The sequence below is a fragment of the Glycine soja genome, chromosome 8 (assembly GCF_004193775.1).
Source record: "Glycine soja cultivar W05 chromosome 8, ASM419377v2, whole genome shotgun sequence".
Taxonomy (NCBI): Eukaryota; Viridiplantae; Streptophyta; class Magnoliopsida; order Fabales; family Fabaceae; genus Glycine; species Glycine soja.
The window spans coordinates 4427150-4451614 of NC_041009.1; the positions used below are offsets into that span (position 1 = coordinate 4427150).

At 32.1% G+C, this 24465-nt stretch overlaps 2 protein-coding genes and 1 pseudogene across 3 annotated transcripts; 1 reads left to right on the forward strand and 2 right to left on the reverse strand.

Moving 5' to 3' along the window:
* Positions 1-1585: 1585 nt before the first annotated feature.
* LOC114424745 lies at positions 1586-4361 on the reverse strand (annotated as a pseudogene).
* A 1461-nt stretch (positions 4362-5822) lies between these two features.
* Positions 5823-10997, reverse strand: LOC114421303. The gene is made up of 5 exons (XM_028387170.1): positions 10619-10997; positions 9512-9573; positions 7191-9428; positions 6940-7036; positions 5823-6686 (listed from the first exon to the last, which is right to left on the reverse strand). The coding sequence occupies exons 1-5, from the start codon at positions 10731-10733 to the stop codon at positions 6088-6090; spliced, it is 3111 nt and encodes a 1036-aa protein (XP_028242971.1). The 5' UTR covers positions 10734-10997; the 3' UTR covers positions 5823-6087.
* An 8332-nt stretch (positions 10998-19329) lies between these two features.
* Positions 19330-23996, forward strand: LOC114424529 (homeobox-leucine zipper protein HDG11-like). Of its 2 annotated transcripts, none has more exons than XM_028391387.1 (12): positions 19330-19503; positions 19585-19678; positions 19818-19956; positions 20050-20167; positions 20275-20463; positions 20557-21033; positions 21123-21224; positions 21828-22037; positions 22114-22297; positions 22371-22639; positions 22741-22830; positions 22930-23996. In XM_028391387.1, the coding sequence occupies exons 3-12, from the start codon at positions 19835-19837 to the stop codon at positions 23332-23334; spliced, it is 2166 nt and encodes a 721-aa protein (XP_028247188.1). In that variant the 5' UTR covers positions 19330-19503; positions 19585-19678; positions 19818-19834; the 3' UTR covers positions 23335-23996. The 2 variants fall into 2 exon arrangements, with proteins under 2 accessions (XP_028247188.1, XP_028247187.1); XM_028391386.1 differs by having other exon boundaries at positions 19585-19674.
* Positions 23997-24465: the final 469 nt, after the last annotated feature.

Consider the following 24465-nt stretch of genomic DNA (forward strand, 5'->3'; position numbering starts at 1 on the left):
TCTACATGAACAGAAAGCATGTGATTAGGATTGATGCTTGTTTATTAGAATCAGATTAGGTTGATTGATTAAATTTCCTACATTATAGTCATGCTGCTAACAAGTCTCAATAGCCACAAGTTCAACTCTTAGTGCATCTCCTTGGGTCAACACCATATTCTACCATGCATGTAAGGTATATTGGTTGAGTTATTACACCTAATAACTATTTGTATGTATATTAAATTTCCATCGATCCTAACATTTAAATTAAAAGTTTTTGCTGAATAGATAACTTAAGTCTACACACTCATACAGATTACGTAATCTGTATGACTTATACGGATTACATAGTTGGTACATAATTCGTATGACTCATACGAATTACGTGATCCGTAAGTGTTTTTTTTTTTAATTTTAATAAATTAATTTTTTTATGGTAAATATTTTTTTTTATAAAAAGATATACAGATTAAATAATTTGTATGAGTTATATCAAAATTAATTATCACAAAATTTATTATTTAAATTTACATGTGCATTAAATATACATTAAAAATTTTAGTGTTATATATATCAATATTAATTTTTTTATAACATACTATTAACTCGGTTGGTTAAAGCATCCTACTAATAACCTGAAAGTCACAGGTTTAGATTCGTATCCCTTTTATGAAAGGATAAAATGGGAAAATCGTGAAATTTCTGGATGTACCAGCAATTTCACTGGGTGCACATAGCAATGCCCACCACTGCATCAATATAACATAACAGTGATACAGCCCACTAAAATTACCCATCTCATTCTCCAGACTGCAATACTAATGCTTTTGCAAGTTAGGAATTTGAATATGATTTTAATAACATAGTATCAAACTCGTCCTATATCAGCATCTCTCTCTTTATATAATTAATTGTTTCACTTGAATTAATTTTATTTATTATTTTTATAGCTAATTTTAATATTAAAATATTTATATTACTACATTATAAAAAAAAGGACACATTAAAACATTTCATTTAAATAACATACGGATTTAGTTGGATGAATAATTCCAGTATTCTTTGGTAAAAATAAACCATACGAATAATATGTCCAAATATAGACATACAGATACCAATTGGATATGGTGCAAGTTGACATATGGACATCACATACTCTAAGATCCTATCCAATGTCATGTCTCGCCTCCTTTTGTCCCTCCGCAGTTATGTCCAGCAAAGTCTAGGATTATAATTATACATGCTTGGAAGAATGCAATCAACTATTTGATATCAAATTAGTTTTCAATTATCATGTTCTTGGTACGAGACTCTGGGTAGTATTATCTTGAATTCTTTAGGTAATATCTTGAATTCAAGCTTTATAAATAAATAAAAAAATAATTGGTTGAACATATTCTAGTCAGATTCTTTAATATAAACTAATCATGAAATCATTTGAATACTTTGCCCCAATGATAATCCAAAAATTAGTTTTCCCTTCAAGAGAATTTTATAATTTAAGTCATGTGTGAAAAAAAATTAACTACTTTGTACTGGCAAATTGAGAACATATATATATTCTAATGGCATTCTAATTCTAATCTAAAACAAGCACCAACAATAATAATTTTAAAAAAACTTAAATTTATTTGTCACTGAAGTTTTTGGGACTTTACTAATGGTAACTTCAGGCAGGCTTCAGTGTGAGCATATGGCTATTAAATACAAGTATAAAATTTTTTTAGAGCAAGATAGCACAAAATATAGATGCTGGCAATGCCAGGTTTTTCCATTTTCCTTCTCTAGAACATCTTTCCAATACCATCATGCTTAGGAACAGATTCATTGACATCCATTCGTTGCCAATTCCCAACAAAAGAAGCCAATTGATCGACCTTGTCATACAATCCTAGGAGGCCACCCGTATGTATGAAGAGGATCTTTCTCCCTTCCCACTTCTTTGGATTTTCAGACATATCTTTCACCATTGCATAAGCAGCCTTACCACTGAGAGGGTATTAACAACCGAATATGAAGTTAAGTAAACTCAGCAACATTCAATGCATAACATCCAACTATTACATTTTCTATTATTAAGACTTTTTTCCCCATTTCAAGTTTGGAATATACAGAGGAGTTCCCTTAAGGTATACGCAAAGGAATTAAAATAAGAAGTATTAAACGTAAGTAAAAAAAAAAAATAATAACTGAAACTGAAAATGCAAAAGAACATTTAATACTTTCTTATACAAGGAATTAATGAATGGTGCCAGCTTCTTAACATGCAAGGCCCATAACTTTTAGTATTATAGAATTAAGTTTTTATAAATTCACAAACTTTTCCATAGGACTTATTTTCCGTCTCTAGACGATTAATGATTGGCCATAAACTGAAGATGAACGTAAACTACATGAGTTCTACGATTCCAATCAAATAATTACATTAATTTTTAGTATTATTTTTTCAGAAGGTTCACCAAGTTCAAAGGACACCATCTACACAAACCTTTACAAGATATATATACAAATATGACATGGCGTTTTGGTTTCACATACCAAGAAACTATTTTTTTTCCAGCTATAGAATAATAATTAATTAGTTGAGATGATGCTACTAAAATAAGATAGAGAAAGCTACTGAATTTGTGAACATGAGATTCATGTGATGTACAAAGAATGGTCCTCTGTTAGTGAAAAAATGAAGATAAAGAAGTAATTTCGTTCTTAAAGAGCACTTTGACTATATACAACGTATGGAACAAATAAATACCGGTATACTGGGTCAAGAACAACACCAGTTGCCGTAGCAACTTCTTTAACAAAATTAAGCTCCTCGGATGTATTCATTGCATAGCCAAGACCCTTGGCCTGTAAACGATTAAATTCTCATTACCAATTAAAAGCATTGATCACCCAGATGATGAAGCAAGTTTTCCAGATCACAAATGTATGTGTTTGTACAGACTTCGTGTAATGATTTGACACACAAGCATGTTAGGTCTGTGGTAGTTTATCATCCATTTGGTCAATAATTACCAGTATGTACTCTTTTCCCCTTTAGGTAAGGAGTTATCCAATTTGAATATAGCATGAAAACCAAAAAGAGCAAGACCAAGAAAAATAGCAGGTTTTACATACTTCCACAAAAGAACCTTTATAAATCTTACCAACCAGGAAAAAAACAGTTTTAACACTTCAACTCTACCAAGATACTCACGTTCTGAATGTGGACAATATCTCTCGAGCTAACGCCAGCTTTGAGTCCATCAAGCAAGCCTTGAGTGAAGTTGTGGAAGTAATCTGGGTCATCACAAACAGAGAATGCATGTACCTGCAGGAAGCCGTAAATGACAAAAAAGGCTCACAAAAACATGGGTTATGTGAGTTGTCTTAATGGAAGATATACCTTTGCTTTCAATATACTCAATGACGATCCTAGTGACAGATCAGCAATTGTGCCCCCACTGAAAATTAATAAATGTATGATGTTAAATAGATGAAAATGTAATTAACTATGATTTAATAGATAACGTTCTTTTAAGGTACTGTATCAATTAAAAAAAGAACCATAACACTGATTAAGCTCACATTCAGTGAGAAGTTTGGTTGTAAATTATGAGTTGAAATCATTGGCACTCGTAATTTAATCACCGGATCTTGGTTTACTAATTTCTATACTAGACTGAGGGAGATCTTTATCAGCACTTGATTACAACAGACATACTAGAAGATGCCAGAAAGTTGTTACAAAAACCAGCTTCTCAGATATAAAGAGAATCCAATCAAGGGGAAGGAGATGGCCACTGATGAAAAGATAAAGAAATCAAGTAGAGCAGAACCTGCCACAACCGACAACAATATCATCAAACTTGACATTGCCTGTCCCCTCTGAATCTGCTGCTCAATTTCCCGAACTGCTTCTATATAACCCCTGAAAGAAATAACTCAATCATACTAAGAATGTAAAGTAAATAAATAAATAGTTAAGTATCCAGGATCACGAGTTGGGAGCAACGCAATTCAAAAGTTCCACCTATGTAGGCCCTTACCAATTTCACAACAAATACCCTTTTAGCTAAAAATATTAAATCAACAACCATCTTTTGGGTAAAGAGTATTTTATTTTAGACCATGGTAAAAGACCACCCTACCTAGAAGAGTGGAAGAAAGGGCTGGGTATTTACTTTTGGATGGTGTTGTGCGAGAGACAAAGTTGTCCCTTGGGTCATGAGTAACAAATTTTAAGACTGTGTCCCATGCTTCATCTTTTCTTATATCTTGAAGATTTAAGAATAATAATTACAATCTACAGATAACTTTTAGTAAACAGTAATCCATTCAGTGAAAAATATAGCCCTCCTTGAAAGGATTTTATTAGAAAAGTGATACAGATACATTGTAGTATCTTCAATCCAAACAAATTGATGAAGAATAGGGTTTGTCCAATAAAATTGACGATATAGTACTAAAACTATATCCCCTTAATACAACAGATTATTAGACGGATCCATCCAACACATCATCGTCTCATTTCCATGACAATTTCTCCTGCAAATGCACCCAATATTCACTCAAACTATATACATAACAATTTGTGGTTCCCCGTACGGACAATACTATCAAATTAAATTAAATTATTCGCATCTTGTCTTTACTCCATCTTATAGAATGGATTAATTAGTTGTCTGGAGAAAAAAAAAAGAATGAAAGAAAACTGTCAAAACAATATTTGAATTAAGGTTAAGAGAAAGATGTGTGGATTATGCATAATTTTGAAATTATTTTCTCCTATTTTTTCACAATCAAGCACACTTAACGATTACTGAAAAATTCTTTTTCACACGGACGATTATTGAAATAAATTTTGTCTTTTTTGCATATATTTCTCTTAAATAAATGGAATAATTATGTCTTAGTTGCTAATTTTTTACTTTTGGGGTTGGTTTGATGAAGTGGAAAAAGAGAAATAAAGATATAGGAATCACATAAATTTTTAAAAATTTCTCTTTAGTTTCCAATTTTTTTTTCTTTAACCAAACAAAAGATTGGTCTTTAAACAAAATTTTAACTTATTTTGATTTTTGATATTTTTTGCACCAACTTTTTAATCTCCCTTAAATCTTATCGTTAAATAATAATATAACACTAATTTTATTATAATTTGTGGCTGTTAACTTTCTAACTGTTTTAGTCATAAATAAATTGTTTTACTAAAATGTTTAAAACGAATTAAAGAAGTTGTCAGAAATTGTTTTTTCCTTTCTAGATTCCCTCCCCTCCATCAACATAATTAATGCAAGTAAAGATCAAACACAAATCCAAACTTAGAATCATTAGAGAAACAAATCCAAATCCAAATCAAGATCAAACATAAGTCCAGAAAAATAAATAAATAAAGTTAAAAGCGTTCCTCGTTACTCCCTTTCATTCTTCTGAATTTTATTTCATTTGATCTTGTTTTTCCTTTGGAAAAATGCTCCCTTTCTACTCTTCCACCACAAGTAGATCTACGGGGTTTCTTCTTTTCAGCGATTTCGATATGAAACTTTGGGATTGATTTGTATTTGGGGTAAAAGGAATCGAGACTCGAATTGGGAAATTTGGGTGTTGATTGCGGGTCTCTTAGGTCTCAATTTTGAAGTTCTGGTGTCGTTGTAGTTGAACGTTTTTTTTTTCTTTTTTGTTTTTCCTATTTGGGTACGTTTCTTTGTTGTTGTGATTGGAGTGGTGGAGATGGTTGCATTTGTGTGTCAAACACGCCGAGCTTTGTTAATACATCATGCCTAGCTACCTAGCATCTGCCGCCCTTTTCTTGATGTCGCATGATTAAATCCGTAAAAGAATAGTCTAATGTGCTATGGAATTAAAAAATTCAATTTCAGGAACGATTACACATTTGGTAACTTCTGCTGCTATGTTTTGTTTTGTGGGGGTCAAAACAAGAGAAAGAGAGAAAAGGGAAAACAAAATAAGACATGCTTCTTGATTTGATTTTGTGAACCACACTAAATTGATCCGAAAAAACAGAATGAATTTCTAAATGAAAACTTGCAGTTATCAAATCCTTACCTTTATAAATTACACATGCATGAAAAATTAAACTTGGCTCCGTGTCCCCCTTCTTCACATGCAAAAATCTACGGTGATCTCATCCAGAAGAAGACTAAGGATATGCTTTTCTGTATCCCTTATAACATCATATTTCTCGATAAATGCAACTGTCTCATCATTCCAACCTAAATCCCACATGCAGTTCATGTCTGGATGTCTATCATAAATATCATGTTCAAGCATTTTAGACAGGTAGTCCTCAACATCATCAGCTTGGCAACTTTTTTTCCTTCCGTACAACTTAAGCTTCTCCATGTCTTTATTCAGCTGCCTAATTAAGTCATCTAAGGATATTATGTTCATGCTTCCCATTGATATCCTTGAATAACAATGAACTTTGAGTTCCTGTAGTATCCCCTTTCTTTTCATCACTTCATACCCACAGTCTAATGTGAGTTTGCTACCTTCGTCTTGATTTTCCCGATCACCACCTTGAAGAACGTTAAATGGGATGTTGAGTTTGAAAAGTGCTTCTGCAGTGTTGACGAATAGTTGACTCATGACCAGAATCAACTTGAGGCAGTTTTCACTTTCTGTTAGTGGCTGTCGGATGCTTTTTTCCGAAATATTCAGGTTTGAGTTGTTAACACACAATCTCTTTTCATCAAGTCCTGCGATATTAGACGAATTTAAGTAACATCTAATACTTAAATTGATTCATTCCATCTATATTTTTTATTGAATTATTTCTTTTGCAACTTTTTGCCAATGATGAACCAGAAGAAAGATTATAACTATATGAAGGGCGAAGGAAGATAATGGACGAGAACTGGTAAAGGGAACTTTGTGAATGCATGACATGAGAAGCTATTTTATTTTTGGGAAATATAACTTGAATCTAAAATTATAGCTATACATACTCACCATTTGTTTTATGTAATTCGACTTCACCAGTTACGAATCCTTCATCTGCTGCCATAGGAGCAGCTTGATCTTGCAACGATTGCACATCTTGGCAATGCTATAAATTCATTCAACAAGGATTATGTTAGCTGCTTGTCACTGAATTTTGGTGTTTTCTTTTTCTTTCTTTTGGGAATAAATCTTGTCACCATTTAATTTTTATTTTGTGCTCAATATGTGATAGTTTCAGATGCTGGTAAAAAATAGCTTACCAAATCATTGGGAACTACTGCTACCAATTCTTGTTGGCTTTGAAGTTCTCCACCAACAGAACTGGATAATGTAGGAGGCAGTTCAGCTTCTTTATGGGGTTGGTGCCTCATATCCAATGGTTCAGTCACAGCCACAGATACTGGTTCATTGGAGTTAATGATGTGCACATCTGTTTCTCTGAGCATGCTAACCCTTTCATGTTCCGCTTCATTCAAAACTTGGAATTTGTCAGGAGTGGGAATCTGTTGTTTTCCTTGTTCAGTGATGAGCTTGGCTCCATTTCTTCCAGTCAACATTTGATCAATCTTTCCAGACATGTCAACTTTTTGTTTTCTAGTATTCTTTATTTTCTTGCTGGCCAGTTTATTGATGTGTTTTTCATCCATCAAAGTTTTGATGCCACTTCGCTTAGCTCGTTCAAATTCTTGATCTCTTGGAGAGGAAATTTGGCCTGACTTCCTATGGATAATTTCTTTTACATTCTCATTTGTGGCATTGGATGCTTCATCTCTGACTGGATCATAGTGATTAGTTAAGAAGCCCTCCGATTTCATAGAAGCGACATTTTTTTCTCCAGAGTTTTTCTTAAACAGTGTGACCTGGTTCGTGGATAGCTGCTTCTTCTGAGGATTGATCAATTGATGAGGGGATTTTGGTGAATTCATGGAAGTCATTTCACTCCTTCCTTGTGGTCTCATCATCAACATATGTTCTTCCCTCAGCTGGAGTTGCTGTTCTCTGCGATGCTTTTCTTCATGAGGCCCATTTTTGGAGAGTACATATGACTTTTGAACTCCAACATTGTTCCAAGGCTTCTTTTCGTTGTTCATGGCGAGTGTGTTTGTTTGTCTTTTTTCGGGCTGAACAATATTTCCATTGATTTCCTTGTCTTCCTGAGTTAAGGACTTAACTTGTGATCTTTCACGCACTTGTTCCAGCTGGGACAGCATATTGTTGGGAATTGGATCGTTGGTTCTGCCCTTAATTGTGCCTTTCTGTTCCCTGTTATTGTTATTTGGGTTATTCTGTTTTCTTCCTATTTCCTGAACATCCTTTTGACTTTCTCTGGTAAGGTTCTTTTGAGGGGAACTTTTAGTAGGCTTGTCTATTTTTATGCTGGGTTTGTCAAATCCTTTCAGTGTTTTTATTCCATTCCGAACAGCCACCTCAGAGCTAGTCTTCTCGACAAGCAAATTTTTATTTGCTCCAAATATCATCTCTTCACCCTGAGTTGAAGGCACTTTGAAGGCTTCTATCACTTTTTGGTTTTTCATAGGCATCAAATTATCTGTTTCTTTGCTCTTCAGTTCAGTCTTCTTAATGCTTCCTTTAGCAGTATGCTTGGGAGATGTTCCTTCTCTTTTCACTAGCATTGCCTGTTTTGATTCCTTTTCCACTTTGTCAGGAAGGATGTCCAGCCCCATTAGTTTGGCTATCACATTTGGAATCCTGCCCTTCTCTGGGTTGGAGGCCATCTGGTTTTTCCCTTCTGAAATAGCATTGACATTCTTAATGTCAGAGCTAGTTTTAGTTGATCGCTTCTGAGAAACTTGTTTCTTCACATTTTTGTTTTCATTATTTGAGTTTCTGCCTTCCTTAGAGCTGGTAAGAGTAATTGGCCTCTGCATGAAAATAGTCTTCCCAAATTGTTGGATGTTCTCAGTAGTATGCTTGTCAAAAGAGAGAGTTGGTTGTGCCAGTTGCATTTCCATCCCTGTGTCATTGTTATCATCATTATCCTCCTCTAATAGTGTTATTCTATTTTTCTTCTGTGATGTAATCATAAACTGTGAATTATTTTGCAGGTCTACTAGCATCCTGAGGGACTCTTCCAAATCAATAGCTCCTTGTAATAGTTCCTTTGCAAATTGTATTGAATATGAGTCCATGTTAAGACCATTGGAGCCGGCTCTCAATATCTGATTTAGTTTTTGTGCACCTTTGGATATCTCGTTTATCTGCATAGGGTAGTTGCTAGTTGAAGCAAATTGTCTTTCTGACATGCTGAATTCCAATGTTCCCCTTTTAATTTGGTGAAGGAAACCCATAATTGAATCATTCCTTCTTAGTTTCCCTCCATTCTCAAATGCAAAAGCCAGGGCAAGGGACAGATCACCCGTTTGCCTTGAGCTCTGAGCTTTCCCATATGGAACCATCTGATTGGAAATTTGCCCGTTGTTTACTGATCTGTAGCTTCTACTAGAACTATTCAGCATCTCCCCAGTTCTGGTACTGACCTGCAGAGCATCAAACAATTTAACCTTCAAAAATGTTTGCTGTCTGCTTTAATTTATGCATAGAATACGAAATGATAACTTACAATTTCAGTAGCCTTTGTATTTCTGGATCCTCTGTATGTTTGTTTGGTGTAAGCATATGCATCTGTTTGAACATGTTTAGCAAAATTACATCATATAAACCTCTCTCAAATATGTTTGAACAGCTGTTGTCATGCCACAAAATTCTCAAGTCTAAATCTATAAGTAATTTTGCTACACACGACGCAAGCACCCTGTTAATAGTGTGTGTGCTTCCAAGATCACAAAGTATAATTGTCCATTCCCATTTGTTGAATTTCTGTTTCCTTTAAGTAAATGGAACTAGAAAACGGAAACTGTAGGCTCTATCCAGTACTTCAATACATATATTATTTAAACTCTTTTCAATACATTATTATTCAGTAAAATCTCATGTACATATCACTAAATAACTTGTGTTCACTTCCTATTAGTTGGGCCAACATGAGATTTCACATGATTATAAGAATGCATAAAGAGAATACCAGAAGAGTGTAATACTTAAGTAAAATACTGCCTCACCGATGAAATTAGATAGACAAAAGGACAACACCTTTCCCGGAAATTTTTTCAATTTAAACCAACACATGTGCTTGGAAAAAACACTGACACAAACTCGTCAATGGTCTATTTGAAATATTATTGGGTAAGTGGGGAAGGTGGTTGGATGTTTGATTTGAAAGATAGCTTTCAACAAGGGATTTGAAATTTCTTGCTCAGGGAACAAAAGCAATCCCTTGCCCTATACCATTAAATATAGGCCATATTAGCAGTAACATAAAAAAAGTGTAGTTAAAGACAGCAATGACCCACAGATCTGATGTGACACACTCAATAGCAAAGTACAGAGCAAAAACGGGAAAAAAAAATTAATCTTGAATACATCATAACTACTCCCTACTTCTAATGTTCGTAAAAATTTGCTCTATTAATTGCTCGTCTATTTTTGGCAGAAGTCTCATTTAACGACAAATGAACAAACTTGGAACATGTATTGTATCATGCAGGCAAAGAAAGAGAGAGAAAAAGGAAATCCAGAACATAAATTGTGAAACGAAACAATCATATGTTGTTATTGATCAATTACAATACAACACATAAGAAACATAATGTTGCAGTAACATACATACCTATAGGCAAATGGTGGGATTGGTTTGAGCTCAGAGTCTGAGATGAAGCCATTCGTTCTTTCCTTAGGCGCAGATCATCCAGTAGCTTCTGGGCAAAATCTGATCTCTTGGCCATTTTGTCCGTAAGGGTAAGATTCAGGTTGGAATAATGTGTTGGGCGTATTTCTTTGTTTCACATTTGAGAGGAGGAGAAATGGTTGAGAGGGTACTATCAGAGTTGGGTGAGGGGTGTGGTCTGTCCTCTGTCATTGTGACTAGAGTAGACAGACTGAGAAAGATTGACGTCAAAGTTAAATCTCTCTATCACTCACTGGGTGCGTGTATGTTGGTGTAAGCATCTCGCTTTTATTCTATTCTAAGCAATTCCTAAGGTCATATCTCATCTCAACATGCACCTTCCTTCCTAAGCTTCTTTCACTGCACATATATCTCATCGTGGGGCCAAACCTTATATTATTAAATACATGTGTCACTGCCATGATCTTCCTAGTCCTAGTGAGAGTGTGACAGACAAACCTTATCATTCTTAAACTTCTTTTATTATTCAATCAAAACAATTTTACTGAAGATCTTGGCACAAATGTTCTCTTTTTGTCGCATAATATTCTTTTGTTCTCTTTTGTTTCCGATTTTTTTTTTTTTGTAATAATGATACCCAGGATTAAACTTAAAACTTCGTGCATATTACTCAAAATTTCTCACGACTATGTCAACCCTAGTGAGTATTTTGTTTCCTCCAAGATTTACATAGTGATGTGTTTAGATCAAACCGTGACAATTATCATACAATATTCTTATTTTAACTTACCACATTAGCAAAAATTAATTAATATTATTTAATTTTCAAATTATTTATAATCAAATCAATGTAAAGAGAAAACTGATAAATTTGTGTAAATATAATTATTTATAGCCGATAAAATAGCAATAATGGATATAAAAAATATTATTAAAAATGACTTTCGAATATTTTTTCTAAAAAGAAAAAAAATATCTTCGTAATAAATATTATACAAAAGACAAATAAAATATTTATCTATAAAATAAAAAATGTCATATTTTTTCAATAACAATTATATATAAAAAAAGAACAACATGATTTATCAAAAAAATAATACTTATCACGGGCGTAGTGTGTTATATAGTTTTCGTGTAACACAAATTCGTACTACATATCATTTTCCAATATGATCCTTCAAAAGAAAATCCTTTTCCAATATGATGAAATATGTCAAAACGTCATGACTCTTTTATAAATAATTCAAGGCTATCGAAAATTGACTGCTACGTTCATGTTTAAATGTTCTCCACTTCTCACTTTCAAAGAATGGAAGTCAGGTATAAAAATGTTTATGTTGAATGAACAAAGCTTTTAAACTGAGTATTTATATACATTAAATTAATGATTATTTGTGATAAAAAAGTATATTTACATGGCACAATTTCATTTGAATATATATTAAAAATTCAATTAAAAAAAGTCAGAGGGACAAGCCCCCTAAGTCATAAAATAAGCCCTTCCTTGCTATCAACTGTGTTGGAAGGCCTGTTGATTTAATGAGTTAAAATACTAGTTTGCATAACATGTGAAGTCCCAGTAAAAAAAAAAATTGAAGTATATTTTTTTAGCATATATTTTTTATCATTTCATTGTTTATAGTTATGTAAATGTAATTTTCAAAAATTAATTATGATTCAATTAATCATTAGATTTGATATTGTGTTAGTTGTATAGTTTTTTAGTACTGTATAATGTATCTGCAATTTCTACGAGAAAATTATTACTCTGGCATTCGATTGGTGACTGTCAAAATCTAACTTTGAACTCACAGCCACCGTAATCATAATAGCGACACTTACACTTCAACTAGAGCACACTAGTTCACTACGTAGTATTTATTTTTTCTCCCTTGTTTCTATAACAAATGCTCACACATCCTTGCCCATCTCAAATCTTGCAAAAATTGCTTCAACAAGGATATGAAACTAAGAATTCCATTTTTGTAATACAAAAAAGGCATCTATATGTTGCAGATTTCTAATACCTAAATATATGTTGCAGGGATGGCCCTAGTTTATGAGTATTATGTGTATAATAAATTGCCCCGTAACCTAAAATGTGGTTAAAAAATAATTTATACCCCCACTAATTTATATATGTAAGTATTGACTTGTATCCACAACTAAAAATTCATGGATCCGTTAATGGAGGTCGATGGAGCTAGCGATGCACATGCATACATTTATGTTTCAACTTCCATTTTCATCTTTGGCTAGACAGGTGTGCATTTATTAAAAACACACACACATTCAAATCCTGAACATCTTTACCAACTTGGTAAGTGGTATTTATTTGATTTCTTTTCATCGAATTATTGACTGGAGATTAGTGACGTTTCTAGATGGACATAGAAATTGAACAACCAACAAATTAAGTTGTACTATACATCTATTTTCTCGCTCATAACTAAATTTCCACGTTGACTGTACGTACTTCTTAATGAATCGTTCAATTGCTTGACTGCTTAATATAAACAGTTAAAGTTATCTTATCATTAATAAAATTGATCAAAAATATGGGTCATTGTTTAATCATGTAGCAAAATATTTGTTAAAGAGATTATAACTTTAAATATATAAAAATAAAGTTCTTTACTTCTTGCATCCTCTCTAACCGTGTGTCTGAACTTTGTTTATAAAAGAGAGTCGCGGATTCATGTATTTTCTCGGTGTAATTGTAGGGGATATGTATCTATTTTAATTTTATCGCTTCCTTCACTTTACTACTTGTAGTAAAAGGCGTGAAAAGAAGGGAAAAAAATCCTCTTCATTTCTTCCGTTTCTATGGTTTTTTAAAAAATAAATAATACTCTTTTTTAAATGTGCACATTGTTGATTTCATTTATTAACCCAAAACTTTAGTAATGGAAGCAGGGACGGAGAGATCTAGGAGTGTATCTTAGGGGTCCGAATTTTTTTACATAATTATTTAAATAATTAATTTTTAATAAATAATTATTTAATAAACAATAAATTTGAAAAAATATTTATTATTAATTTTATGGATAAAATTAGAGACTTTAGCTTAATTATAAATTTTATCATCCAATTTTCATTATTTTATGAATTCTATCACTTAAATTTTTTATTTTTGTGCATTTTATTATATATGGTTAATGTGTCGCTAGAGAAGTTAAAGATATCGTTTTGTTCAAATTAAGGTGATATTTAAAATAAAATTATGTAAAATTAATTATGTATTTGTTGTTTTATGATAATGATTAAAATTATTATCATTTAAAATAAAAAATAGTTTCAATTTGATGTTTCTTTAAATATTAATTATTAAAAGTTAAACATTTAAACAATTACAATTACAAGGGAAGAAAAAAAAAGTTAGTCTCCCTTCTTTAGTAGGTTTTTGGATCCATCCTAGTTTTGTTACCAAAATGATGACAAATAAAATTTGTAAAATGTTGAAAGTTAAATAGTAATTTTTTTCCAAAATGATGAAAAATAAAATTTGTAAAATGTTGAAAGTTAGATAGTAAAATTTGTGGAAAAAACTTGGTTGGTAAAATTTGTAAAATTATGAAAGTTGGATAATAAAATTTGCAAAAATAAAAATTAAGTGATAAAATTCACAAAATAATACAAGTTTGGTGATAAAATTTCTAATTAAACCTATAATCTACTACTAGAAATTTTTTAATTAAATACCCACTCAAAAACTTATTTTTTATAAATTTTTATTTTCATTTTTGTTTTCTGGTATATACACAAAGCATCTTTTATATATATATATATATATATATGTGTGTGTGTGTGTGTGTGTGTGTGTGTGTGTGTGTGTGTGTGTGTGTGTGTGTGTGTGTGTGTGTGTGTGTGTGTGTGTGTGTGTGTGTGTGTGTGTGTGTGTGTGTGTGTGTGTGTGTGTGTGTTAATTAGTTAAATGGTCAAGTTTATTAAAAAAATTATCTTAACAGAAGCCTTCGATATCAACTTATTTATTTATTAAATGTCACATTTGACTTTTTTTAATTAGTTTCCTGAAATTGTATTTATTTTTTAATTAGATTCCTCTGTGCTCTAATTAAAATTAAAAATAATTCAAAGATGTAATTAAAAAATCGTGAATCTCTGCAGGTCAATATTATCACCTCAGCAAGTTCTAAATTGGTTGGAAAACTAAGAATATTGAGTTTAGAATATACAAAGATGTAAGAAAATTGGCATGTAGAGGTTGACAATTTTTTAATTAAGTCTTTAAACTATTTTTCATTTTAAAATAAGTTCTTAAACTATTTACGTAAATTAAATCCTTAAACTTATATTTATTTTTTGTTTTTTTAAAGTAGACATAAAAACTTAATTAAAAAATAAATACAAGTTCAGAAATCTAATTAAGGTTCAGGCTAGGATGAACCATCTCATAGATGATGCAGGTGAAACACCAAATATGATCTATTGTAATACATTATTTTGACGTGTTAAATTTATCTCATAGTGCTTGTTTGTTTGCGATGAAAGTTTGAGGTGAAAGTTGAAGATGCCATGAAAGTAGCTGAAAGTTGTTTCTTTCTGTTGTTCGTTTGCATGAAAAATGTCGTTTAAATTTGTAAAAAGTGGTGAGACCTATTTATATTATTTTTTCCTCAAAACTAAGGTAAAATAGGGACGAAAGTGTATAATTTGTCCTTGTTTACATAATTGCCCTCAGCACCTTGCGGGTCTCATGACCATCCCAACTTCAATTATGAGGAAAGGAGCATAAACATATTATATTATGAGGAGCATAAATTCGATTATGGGGAAAAGACCGTCAGCATATTCAATTATGCTTTTTTCATATTTGATTACGGATCCTCTGTGTCAAATTCAAGGCCATATTTCGAAATTGATTATGCACCTTTCCTTTTTTTTATTTTTATAGCAAAACAATAATAAATACGTGCTTAGAAAACTTGATTTTATATATATATATATAAAAAAAAATGTTATTTAATATAATATTTTAAAAGGAAAATAATAATTAATATCATACAAAAAATAACTTATTTTAGAATTATTTATAATCTAACAAGTTAAAAAAAAGTAATTAAATTTTTTTACACAATTATCTAATCATAATATATCATATATAATAAATTTATTAATTTTTAAAATAATTTAAATGATGATTTATTATTAGACAACTCACCTAAAAAAAATGCAAGCCCACATGAATAAAATTGAAATTGTACAAATGACTCATTTAGTTTTTTTTAATTTATGATCTACTACATCCTTTCTTTTCTCTTATTTCACATCTTTTTCTCTATCGAAGACAACCACATTTTTGGGTCTCTTTCAAGTTTCATCACTCTTTCTTTTTCTTTTTATTCATTTTTTTTTCTCAATCTTTTTTTATCTTCTTTTTCATCACAAACGAACACAGTCATGAGTATGTACGCGGTTAGGAAAACGGTGGGACGAACTAGGCGCTCCTCTTACCAACGATTTTCTTTCTATTATGACTTCCGAGTTATTGAGTGTAGCATAACAAGCATGTCATATTTCATTTACTAAAGCGAATCAAGTAGAGGCTCAACAATATTTATCCATCATTATCACTTTTTTTTATTTATATTTAACTTTAAATTCATGTTTTCTTAAATCCAATCAATTATAAATCATTCCTTTTTTTCCTATTAAAATTGTGTTTTCAAAATTACAAATCACTTTTTAATCCCTAAAAGTAATACTAAGTCTCTTACCGTTCAAATTATTACTGCAGCTTCTGATATTTACTTTACAAGAGTTTAATATACTTCCTTGTCTATACCAACAAATCGTTGGTCTGGATTGGAATTAAATCCTGTCTTTTAAAATGAAGTTTTGAATTTAAGTATTGTGAACGAAAAAAAAATGATTGAAAAGAAAAATTATGTTAAAGATAATTAATCAATTTTTTTTAGATTAATAATCAACAAATTTAATAAATATTTTACACTAACATATTATTAACAAAAAAATATAAACATGTAAATTATCATTTTTTATTTTATTTTTAGTCATGTTGTTTATTTCCATTAAAAAAATAATTAATGTAACAAACAAAGGGTGATATGATTTTGTCACATCTGTAAATCATTGTCACATTAGTAGTGACATCAAAGGAATTAAAAAAAATTACAAAAATTAAAAATGAAATCAAACAAAACTTTTAAGGACTAAAAAAAAGAGAATTTACAATAAAATAAAAAACTTATAGGGACAAAAAATAAAAATGAAAACTTACAAAAAAATTAAAAAAATACATTAACTAAAAGAAGAAAAAGTGACATATTTATAGACAAACATATATTTAAGTTTTAAATATCATGTACACATTTAATTTAAATCAAGTGTGTATATAACCCTTTCCAACCCATATCTTAACTTGGTGGACATGTATAGAGGTAGAAGATGCAATAGATTTTTGAAATCCTATCTTGGTTTCTTAATCATGTTTATCTATTATCCACCTATCCGTGAAAGAATTATGCTTATTCTCCACATAAATATGCATTCAAGATTCTAGAAATGACCGTGCTAGAGAGAAATAATTAATTGCATTTTGTGACTTACATATATGCCATGTGATTATATTCTAATCATGTGGTAGATACTTGACTTGTCAGGGTATACGTTCACGTGTTTTGGAACAAAGATGAGACTATCATGTTGATGTCATCCATGATTGTCGACTTTTTAGTAATTCTCACACAACGACACTTCACTTATACTTCTTGTTGATTATAACTCTCTACCTGTTAAAATCCTTTATAAGTAGTCTTTTTCAAGATCTTGACAACTTAGCTACTTTTCAGGATCAATGATTATTCTTACAAGTCAATACAAAATTTCTTAGCATGTTTTGTCTTACTCACATTTTTTAGAAAACTTTATAGAATATCATTTATTTCATAACTACTAAGTCAAACATACTTAATTATAAAATTCTTAAGTGATGAACTACCGAAAATTATATATATTTTATTGGTATAAATAGTACCAATTAATTATTTTAAGTTATCATCAATTATATAGTCCAATACTAACACAATTTCTGAATCTCTTCCATTCCAATACGATTCATCTAGGATTTTATAGAGGTGATGTTTAAGACCTTCTTGTCTCTTACGTTTTGTATTCAAACTTCACCACAAAAAAATATTTAATTTGTTAGATATTTTTGCTATTATCTTTCACATCAATTATTTTTAATATGAAAATTGTCATATTTTTTTTTGCAAAAGACAAATATTTCAAAATAAAATATACTCAAATGACATATTCGTAAACACAAACATTTTTTTTTTAAAATTTTAATCATTATAATTCTTTTTTTAAATCTCCGTAAGTTATGTTTTTTAAGTTCATGAAATTTTTTTAGTTTCTTTGACATTATTATTGATGTGACATGACACGCAGCACAAACTCTTACGCAAACTCTTATATCAACTATTACTCAATACACAATCAATATATATATATATATATATATATATATATATATATATATATATATATATATATATATATATATATATATATATATATAAGCATACCTTTGGATTCAAACTTTATTTTATAAAAAAAAAAAACACTCAACAAAAGAAAAAGAGACAAGTATGTGTGTTTATCAAACTTTATAATCAATTTGATCGCGCAAAAGGAAGTGGAAATTCGAACGTTTGATACAGGACATCCAGTTTGAGACAAAATGGGTGGGGGCCAGGGGGTGAGGTTAATGGGTTATACAATGCATGCATTCTGCATTGATGTTTAAATAGGTTCAACATATTTAATGAAAGCTAATAATGATCATTTTATAATATCAATAGGTGTTAATAAAGAAACAAATAAGTTATTTGAATTCAGGAGTACTATAGACCAAATCCACCTTATGATGAGGAAATATTGATTTAGTTGTATGAAATAAATTTACATGGTTTTATTTTTCTTTTTTCTTACTTAAAAGTTAAAAATATATGATGTCTGATTTTACAAGCAGAACATTTAATACAATCAAGATTTATATAGTAAAAGTATTGCTAGAGAATAAGTTAATACGGAATATAATATTTTTACATAAAAATCTTACTAGTTATTAATATGATGATTGGTAGATTTGTTCTTACCATCTATTCGTATATTTCATAATGTAGTTTTGGTAAGTTAAGATATCGTATTCAATATAGGCAGAAAAATTTCCAGAAAGTTGAATGCTCATATTTGATACCCAATCTTGCTTTAATAACTGAAACAACCCTACGTTGTACTTTTCCTATACTGGCTTGTAATTTAGATCGCCAAAAAAAGAAAGCGGGGAGAGTCTGTCATAAATTCTGAACATTAAAATAAAAACGGAAGAAAAATGACGGATTTGTTTCCAATAATTGCATATTTTGGGGAATGATGAATTCTTGTGTATATATATAATAAACGCATAATATTTGGTTACTTAATTGATAAGAATAGTGAATTTGGACAAATGATCCATCCAGTCGTATGAAGAAGAGCATCAGGAATGGCCTCTGAGCTTGCGGAAGAACAAGCTAGCAGTTTGCCAGATCACTAAGTGTGCTGGACTTTTAAAAAAAAAACCCACCCCTTACACAGTCATTTAAAGAGATCAATACCCCACCCACCCCTTTACATACATACATACGTACTCTAGTTCCCATATTTAAAACCTCCCTTGCTGGTGCTTCCTTAACTTATGGCTCCATCTACACGTACGTTGCAATAATAGTACCCTTCTGAATAGTTTGTTATACACACCCTTGCATTCCCCAGCTTCCTGAGTTCTTTTCATTCCCAGTACTCCCGCAAGAAAGTTGCAAAGATCCTTCATCCTGGTACGCCACTTTTCCAAACCCTCTTCTCTTAGCAATACTATTAAGTGAAGATCGAGTGGTTTATTTTTCTATCTTTCTTAGGTTGGTTCACTCAATCAATCAAAACCCAAACCAAACCAAACATTTACTTTGCTTTTGCACGTAAGTCACTCACTCAATCGCTCAAACCAGGTGGGTACGTGTTTGCATTCCTATTCAAAAGCAGCATGAGCCAGCCAGCATGCTTAATTGTCTTATTCGTAGCTAGCAACCAATTCATGAAACCAAGTCACAAGGCAACTCAAATTTTGTCGCTTAATTTGTTCTATTCACAGAAAATAAAAATAAAAAAATGGAGTACGGTAGCGGAGGCGGTGGGTCACAGTCCCCAGGGGAGCAAGATGGCTCAGATTCCCAAGAGAGGAGGAAGCGCTATCATCGTCATACTGCCAATCAGATTCAGAGGCTTGAGTCGTAATTAAGCCACCACCTTCGTTTGTTTGCACTCCTCCTCCTTTTACTTATTATTATTATTGCTTTCTACCTCTTTACTCAATATTGTTTCAGAATGTTCAAAGAGTGCCCCCATCCGGATGAGAAACAAAGGTTGCAATTAAGCAGGGAGTTAGGCCTGGCCCCGAGGCAGATCAAGTTCTGGTTCCAAAATAGGAGGACCCAAATGAAGGTATATACATTATTCATGTGGATGTCCCGACATGCATAGGATATGATGTGATATCATCATTATATATGCATGCATGTCTAGTGACTTTAATTTGTTTCGATCTTCAGGCCCAACACGAAAGAGCTGACAATTGTGCTCTTCGAGCTGACAATGACAAGATACGTTGCGAGAACATAGCCATCAGGGAGGCCTTGAAGAATGTTATCTGCCCTTCTTGTGGTGCCCCACCTCTCAATGACGATTGTTATTTTGATGACCAAAAGTTGCGATTAGAGAACGCCCACCTCAAAGAAGAGGTCAATGGCATGCATATATATCATCAAATTAAATTAAATCAAAACTTGTCTTTGATTTCTTTTTTACTAACTGGTCAACAATTTAATTTGCAGCTTGATAGAGTATCTAGCATTGCTGCCAAGTACATTGGAAGACCAATTTCCCAACTCCCGCCGGTCCAGCCTATTCATATATCGTCTCTGGACTTATCAATGGCGAGTTATGGAAACCAAGGGATGGTTGGTCCTGCTCCTTCTTCCCTTAATCTTGATCTTCTTCCTGCTGCAGGGACTTCCTCATCATCCATGCCTTATCATCCCCCTTGCCTTTCGGACATGGACAAGTCCCTCATGTCAGACATTGCTTCCAATGCCATGGAAGAATTTCTAAGGCTCGTGCAGACAAACGAACCCTTGTGGCTTAAATCAAACGTCGATGCTAGAGATGTTCTTAGTTGTGATGCCTACGAAAGAATGTTCCACAAGCCCAATACTCGCCCCAAGAATCCTAACGTTCGCATTGAAGCATCCCGAGATTCTGGAGTTGTATTAATGAATACTTTAGCTTTGGTTGATATGTTTATGGACCCAGTAAGTTGATCTCGATCATCTCTTTGTGTAGAACAGCACGTGATTGGGTTTTCTAAATTGCTGATCAGTTCTCATAATTGATTTTGCAGAACAAGTGGATACAACTTTTTCCCACTATTGTCTCTGTGGCAAGGACTATTCAAGTCATATCTTCTGGGATGATGGGCAGTTGCAGTGGTTCTTTACAATTGGTACATAAAGAGCATCTCCGATACCAATCTTACAACTAGGATTTTAAGTTATTTGTTAGGGTTCCACATGTCACTCAAGATTTTTTTTACTCCAATCAAAATCTAACTAAGAATTTTAATTGGATTTCATATGTCATTTCCCATATTTCTAATTTTATATTTTTTCTTTAAAATGATAATTTATTTATATTTTTTACTTTCAAATGATAAGTATACCAAAAAACATATATTCTTAAAATGTAATTTATTTCTCCAAAACAAAAATTCATTACATTAATTTTGGGTTCACAATAAATTAAAAATTATGAAAATAAATTACAATATATTAAAAATGAAGAAAAAATACATAACAATAATTATTTAAAATAATTTTAATTCACTTCAATTGTAAATGTTAACAATTCAGCTACAAATAATGGGAAACGGTAAAAATAAATAGCTTCTCAACAAAGGTCATTTCATTGCCTTTCTATTAAAAAAATCTCTCTTTTTTTTTTCACTCTCTCACAGCAACATTTCAGCAATTCAATCTTAAGTTGTGTAAATTATTTTATGAATGAATGTTTGACGCACGCCCATTTCCCTCAATGCATGCAACTTCAGATGTATCAAGAGTTGCAAGTGCTTTCTCCACTTGTTTCAACTCGGGAGTTTTACTTCCTGCGTTACTGTCAGCAAATTGAGCAGGGAACATGGGCAGTAATGGACGTTTCTTATGATTTTCCCCAAGATAGCCACTATGCTCCTCAATTTCGGTCTCATCGTTGTCCTTCTGGTTGCTTGATCCAGGACATGCCTGATGGGCATTCCAAGGTACGTAAATGTTTAAACAATATCTGATGTGACATTTATTTATAGTTACTCTTCTAACTTGTAGGCTGTCATGTAGATTACTTGGGTTGAACACGTAGAGATTGAAGATAAGACTCTTCCTCACCGGCTTTATAGAAATCTTATTTATAGTGGGATGGCATTTGGAGCTGAAAGATGGCTTACTACCCTCCAGAGGATGTGTGAAAGACTTACTTATCTGATGGCTACAAGCAATCCTACCCGGGATAATCTAGGAGGAGGTATATCACCCATCTTTGTGATCATGTAATGTTTAATTATTTTTCTTGCGATAACACGGGATTTTAATTTCAGTAATTTCATCTCCTGAGGGCAAGAGGAGCATGATGAAACTTGCTCAAAGGATGGTCACCAATTTTTGTGCCAACATTAGCACATCAAGTGGCCATCGATGGACCACGCTCTCTGGATTGAATGAAATCGTAGTAAGAGTCACTGTCCACAAAAGCTCAGATCCTGGACAACCTAATGGTGTGGTGCTAAGTGCAGCCACTACTATTTGGCTCCCCACCCCTCCTCACGCTGTCTTTAATTTCTTCAAGGATGAAAACAAAAGACCTCAGGTTGACATATATAGTCAACTTAATCGACTTATTTGATTCATGTTGTGACCTAGGAGAGGTTTTCTAAAGTTTTTTATTCTTATTTTTTATTGTTCGTTTAGTGGGATGTTCTTTCCAACGGTAATGCCGTTCAAGAGGTTGCCAACATAGCAAATGGTTTGCACCCTGGTAACAGTATATCAGTTCTTCGAGTAAGACGGTCTTCTTCCAAACTCGATTATATTGCATTTTATTTTTGTAGGATTCCCAGTTTTACAAATAATTTCTACCTTGTCCATTTGCATATATAGGCTTTCAACAACAGTACTCAGAACATGTTAATACTACAAGAAAGCTGCATAGATTCCTATGGTTCATTTGTGGTTTATTGCCCAGTTGATCTGCCATCCATCAACTTAGCAATGAGTGGTGAAGACCCTTCATACATTCCCCTACTACCAAATGGATTTACCATTTTGCCTGATGGTCAGCCTGACCAGGAAGGAGATGATGGAGCATCAACCAGCTCTAACAACGCAAACAGGAATATAGTAAGGTCTGGTGGTTCACTAGTTACAATTGCATTCCAAATTCTTGTGAGCAGCTTGCCATCTGCTAAACTCAATATGGAGTCGGTGACAACTGTTAACAATCTTATTGGCTCCACTGTCCAGCAAATAAAGTCTTCCTTAAGTTGTCCTACCCTACCTAGCTAGTTCCTGATGCATCAATTTGCTCATGCCATCCTTAAATATATATGCTCTCCATATATAAGTGGTTCAGACTTCACGATCTATTTCTGCTTGATGGGAGAAGTAATATTTTTTGGTTTAGTTGGGACTTTGAATGCTTTCTCATCTGAAGAAAAAGCCTCATTATTTACTATTGCTAGTTGTTGGAGTGGTGGTGGTGGTAGAGCTAGCTGTTTTTTTATTCAAGGTTGAAGTTGTGTTACATTTCACATCAACTACCATAAATTTTTTGGGTGCATGTGTGGGTAAGGCTTTTATTTGTTTCCTAGTTTGCTTATTAGCTTTGAAAGTAGTAGAATTCTTAGAAGGAGTCAAGAACGAACCATATATGGCCTTTTATCTTCTCCACATTTCCAGATTAACCAACAGTCGAAGAAAAATGTGTATGGTTCGGGTATTGACTTCTGTTCATGATTTTAATGTTCCCCCTTGGTTGTAATAACTCATTTTTTCTCCCAATATAAATTGAAGAAGAAAAAGAGAAGTGTGAATGAAATCATATGCGAGGTGGTGGAGGCAGATAGATATTGACAGTTTGGATGCTTTTTCGACTTGACATCATTAGTGCTCCCCATGTATTTTCAAGATAATATTGAATTTTGAATAAAAGTTTGGTTGAGTTGTAATTTTTGTCTTATTACTTTAATGATTTTGTATATTTTATCTTTCAAGCGTTTCTTATCCCTTTGAATTTTTTAATAGATTAGGACTATTTAGGCAAAACTTTATTCCATCAATTTCATCCCTACTCATCACAAATGGAAAGTTTTCACTTTTTTTCAAGAGGCAAGAGTTTTCACATACCAAGAATTACAATAGGTTCTTAATCAATGTTGTTCAAATTAAATCTGATTTTGACAATAATTTTATTACGTGTCAATAAATGCATGATAAACATTAAAAAAAGTTATTAAAAAATACTATAAAAAAAACATTGAACACTTTTTTTAAATAATAATAAAATAACAATATATATTTAATATTTTTTCACTAGATAACCATGGGTACATAAAAAATGATTGCATAGATTCTTTTAGGCATATACTAACCAGTGTTGTCAAGAAAGTAAAAAAGAAGGTTTTTTTTTATTGAAAT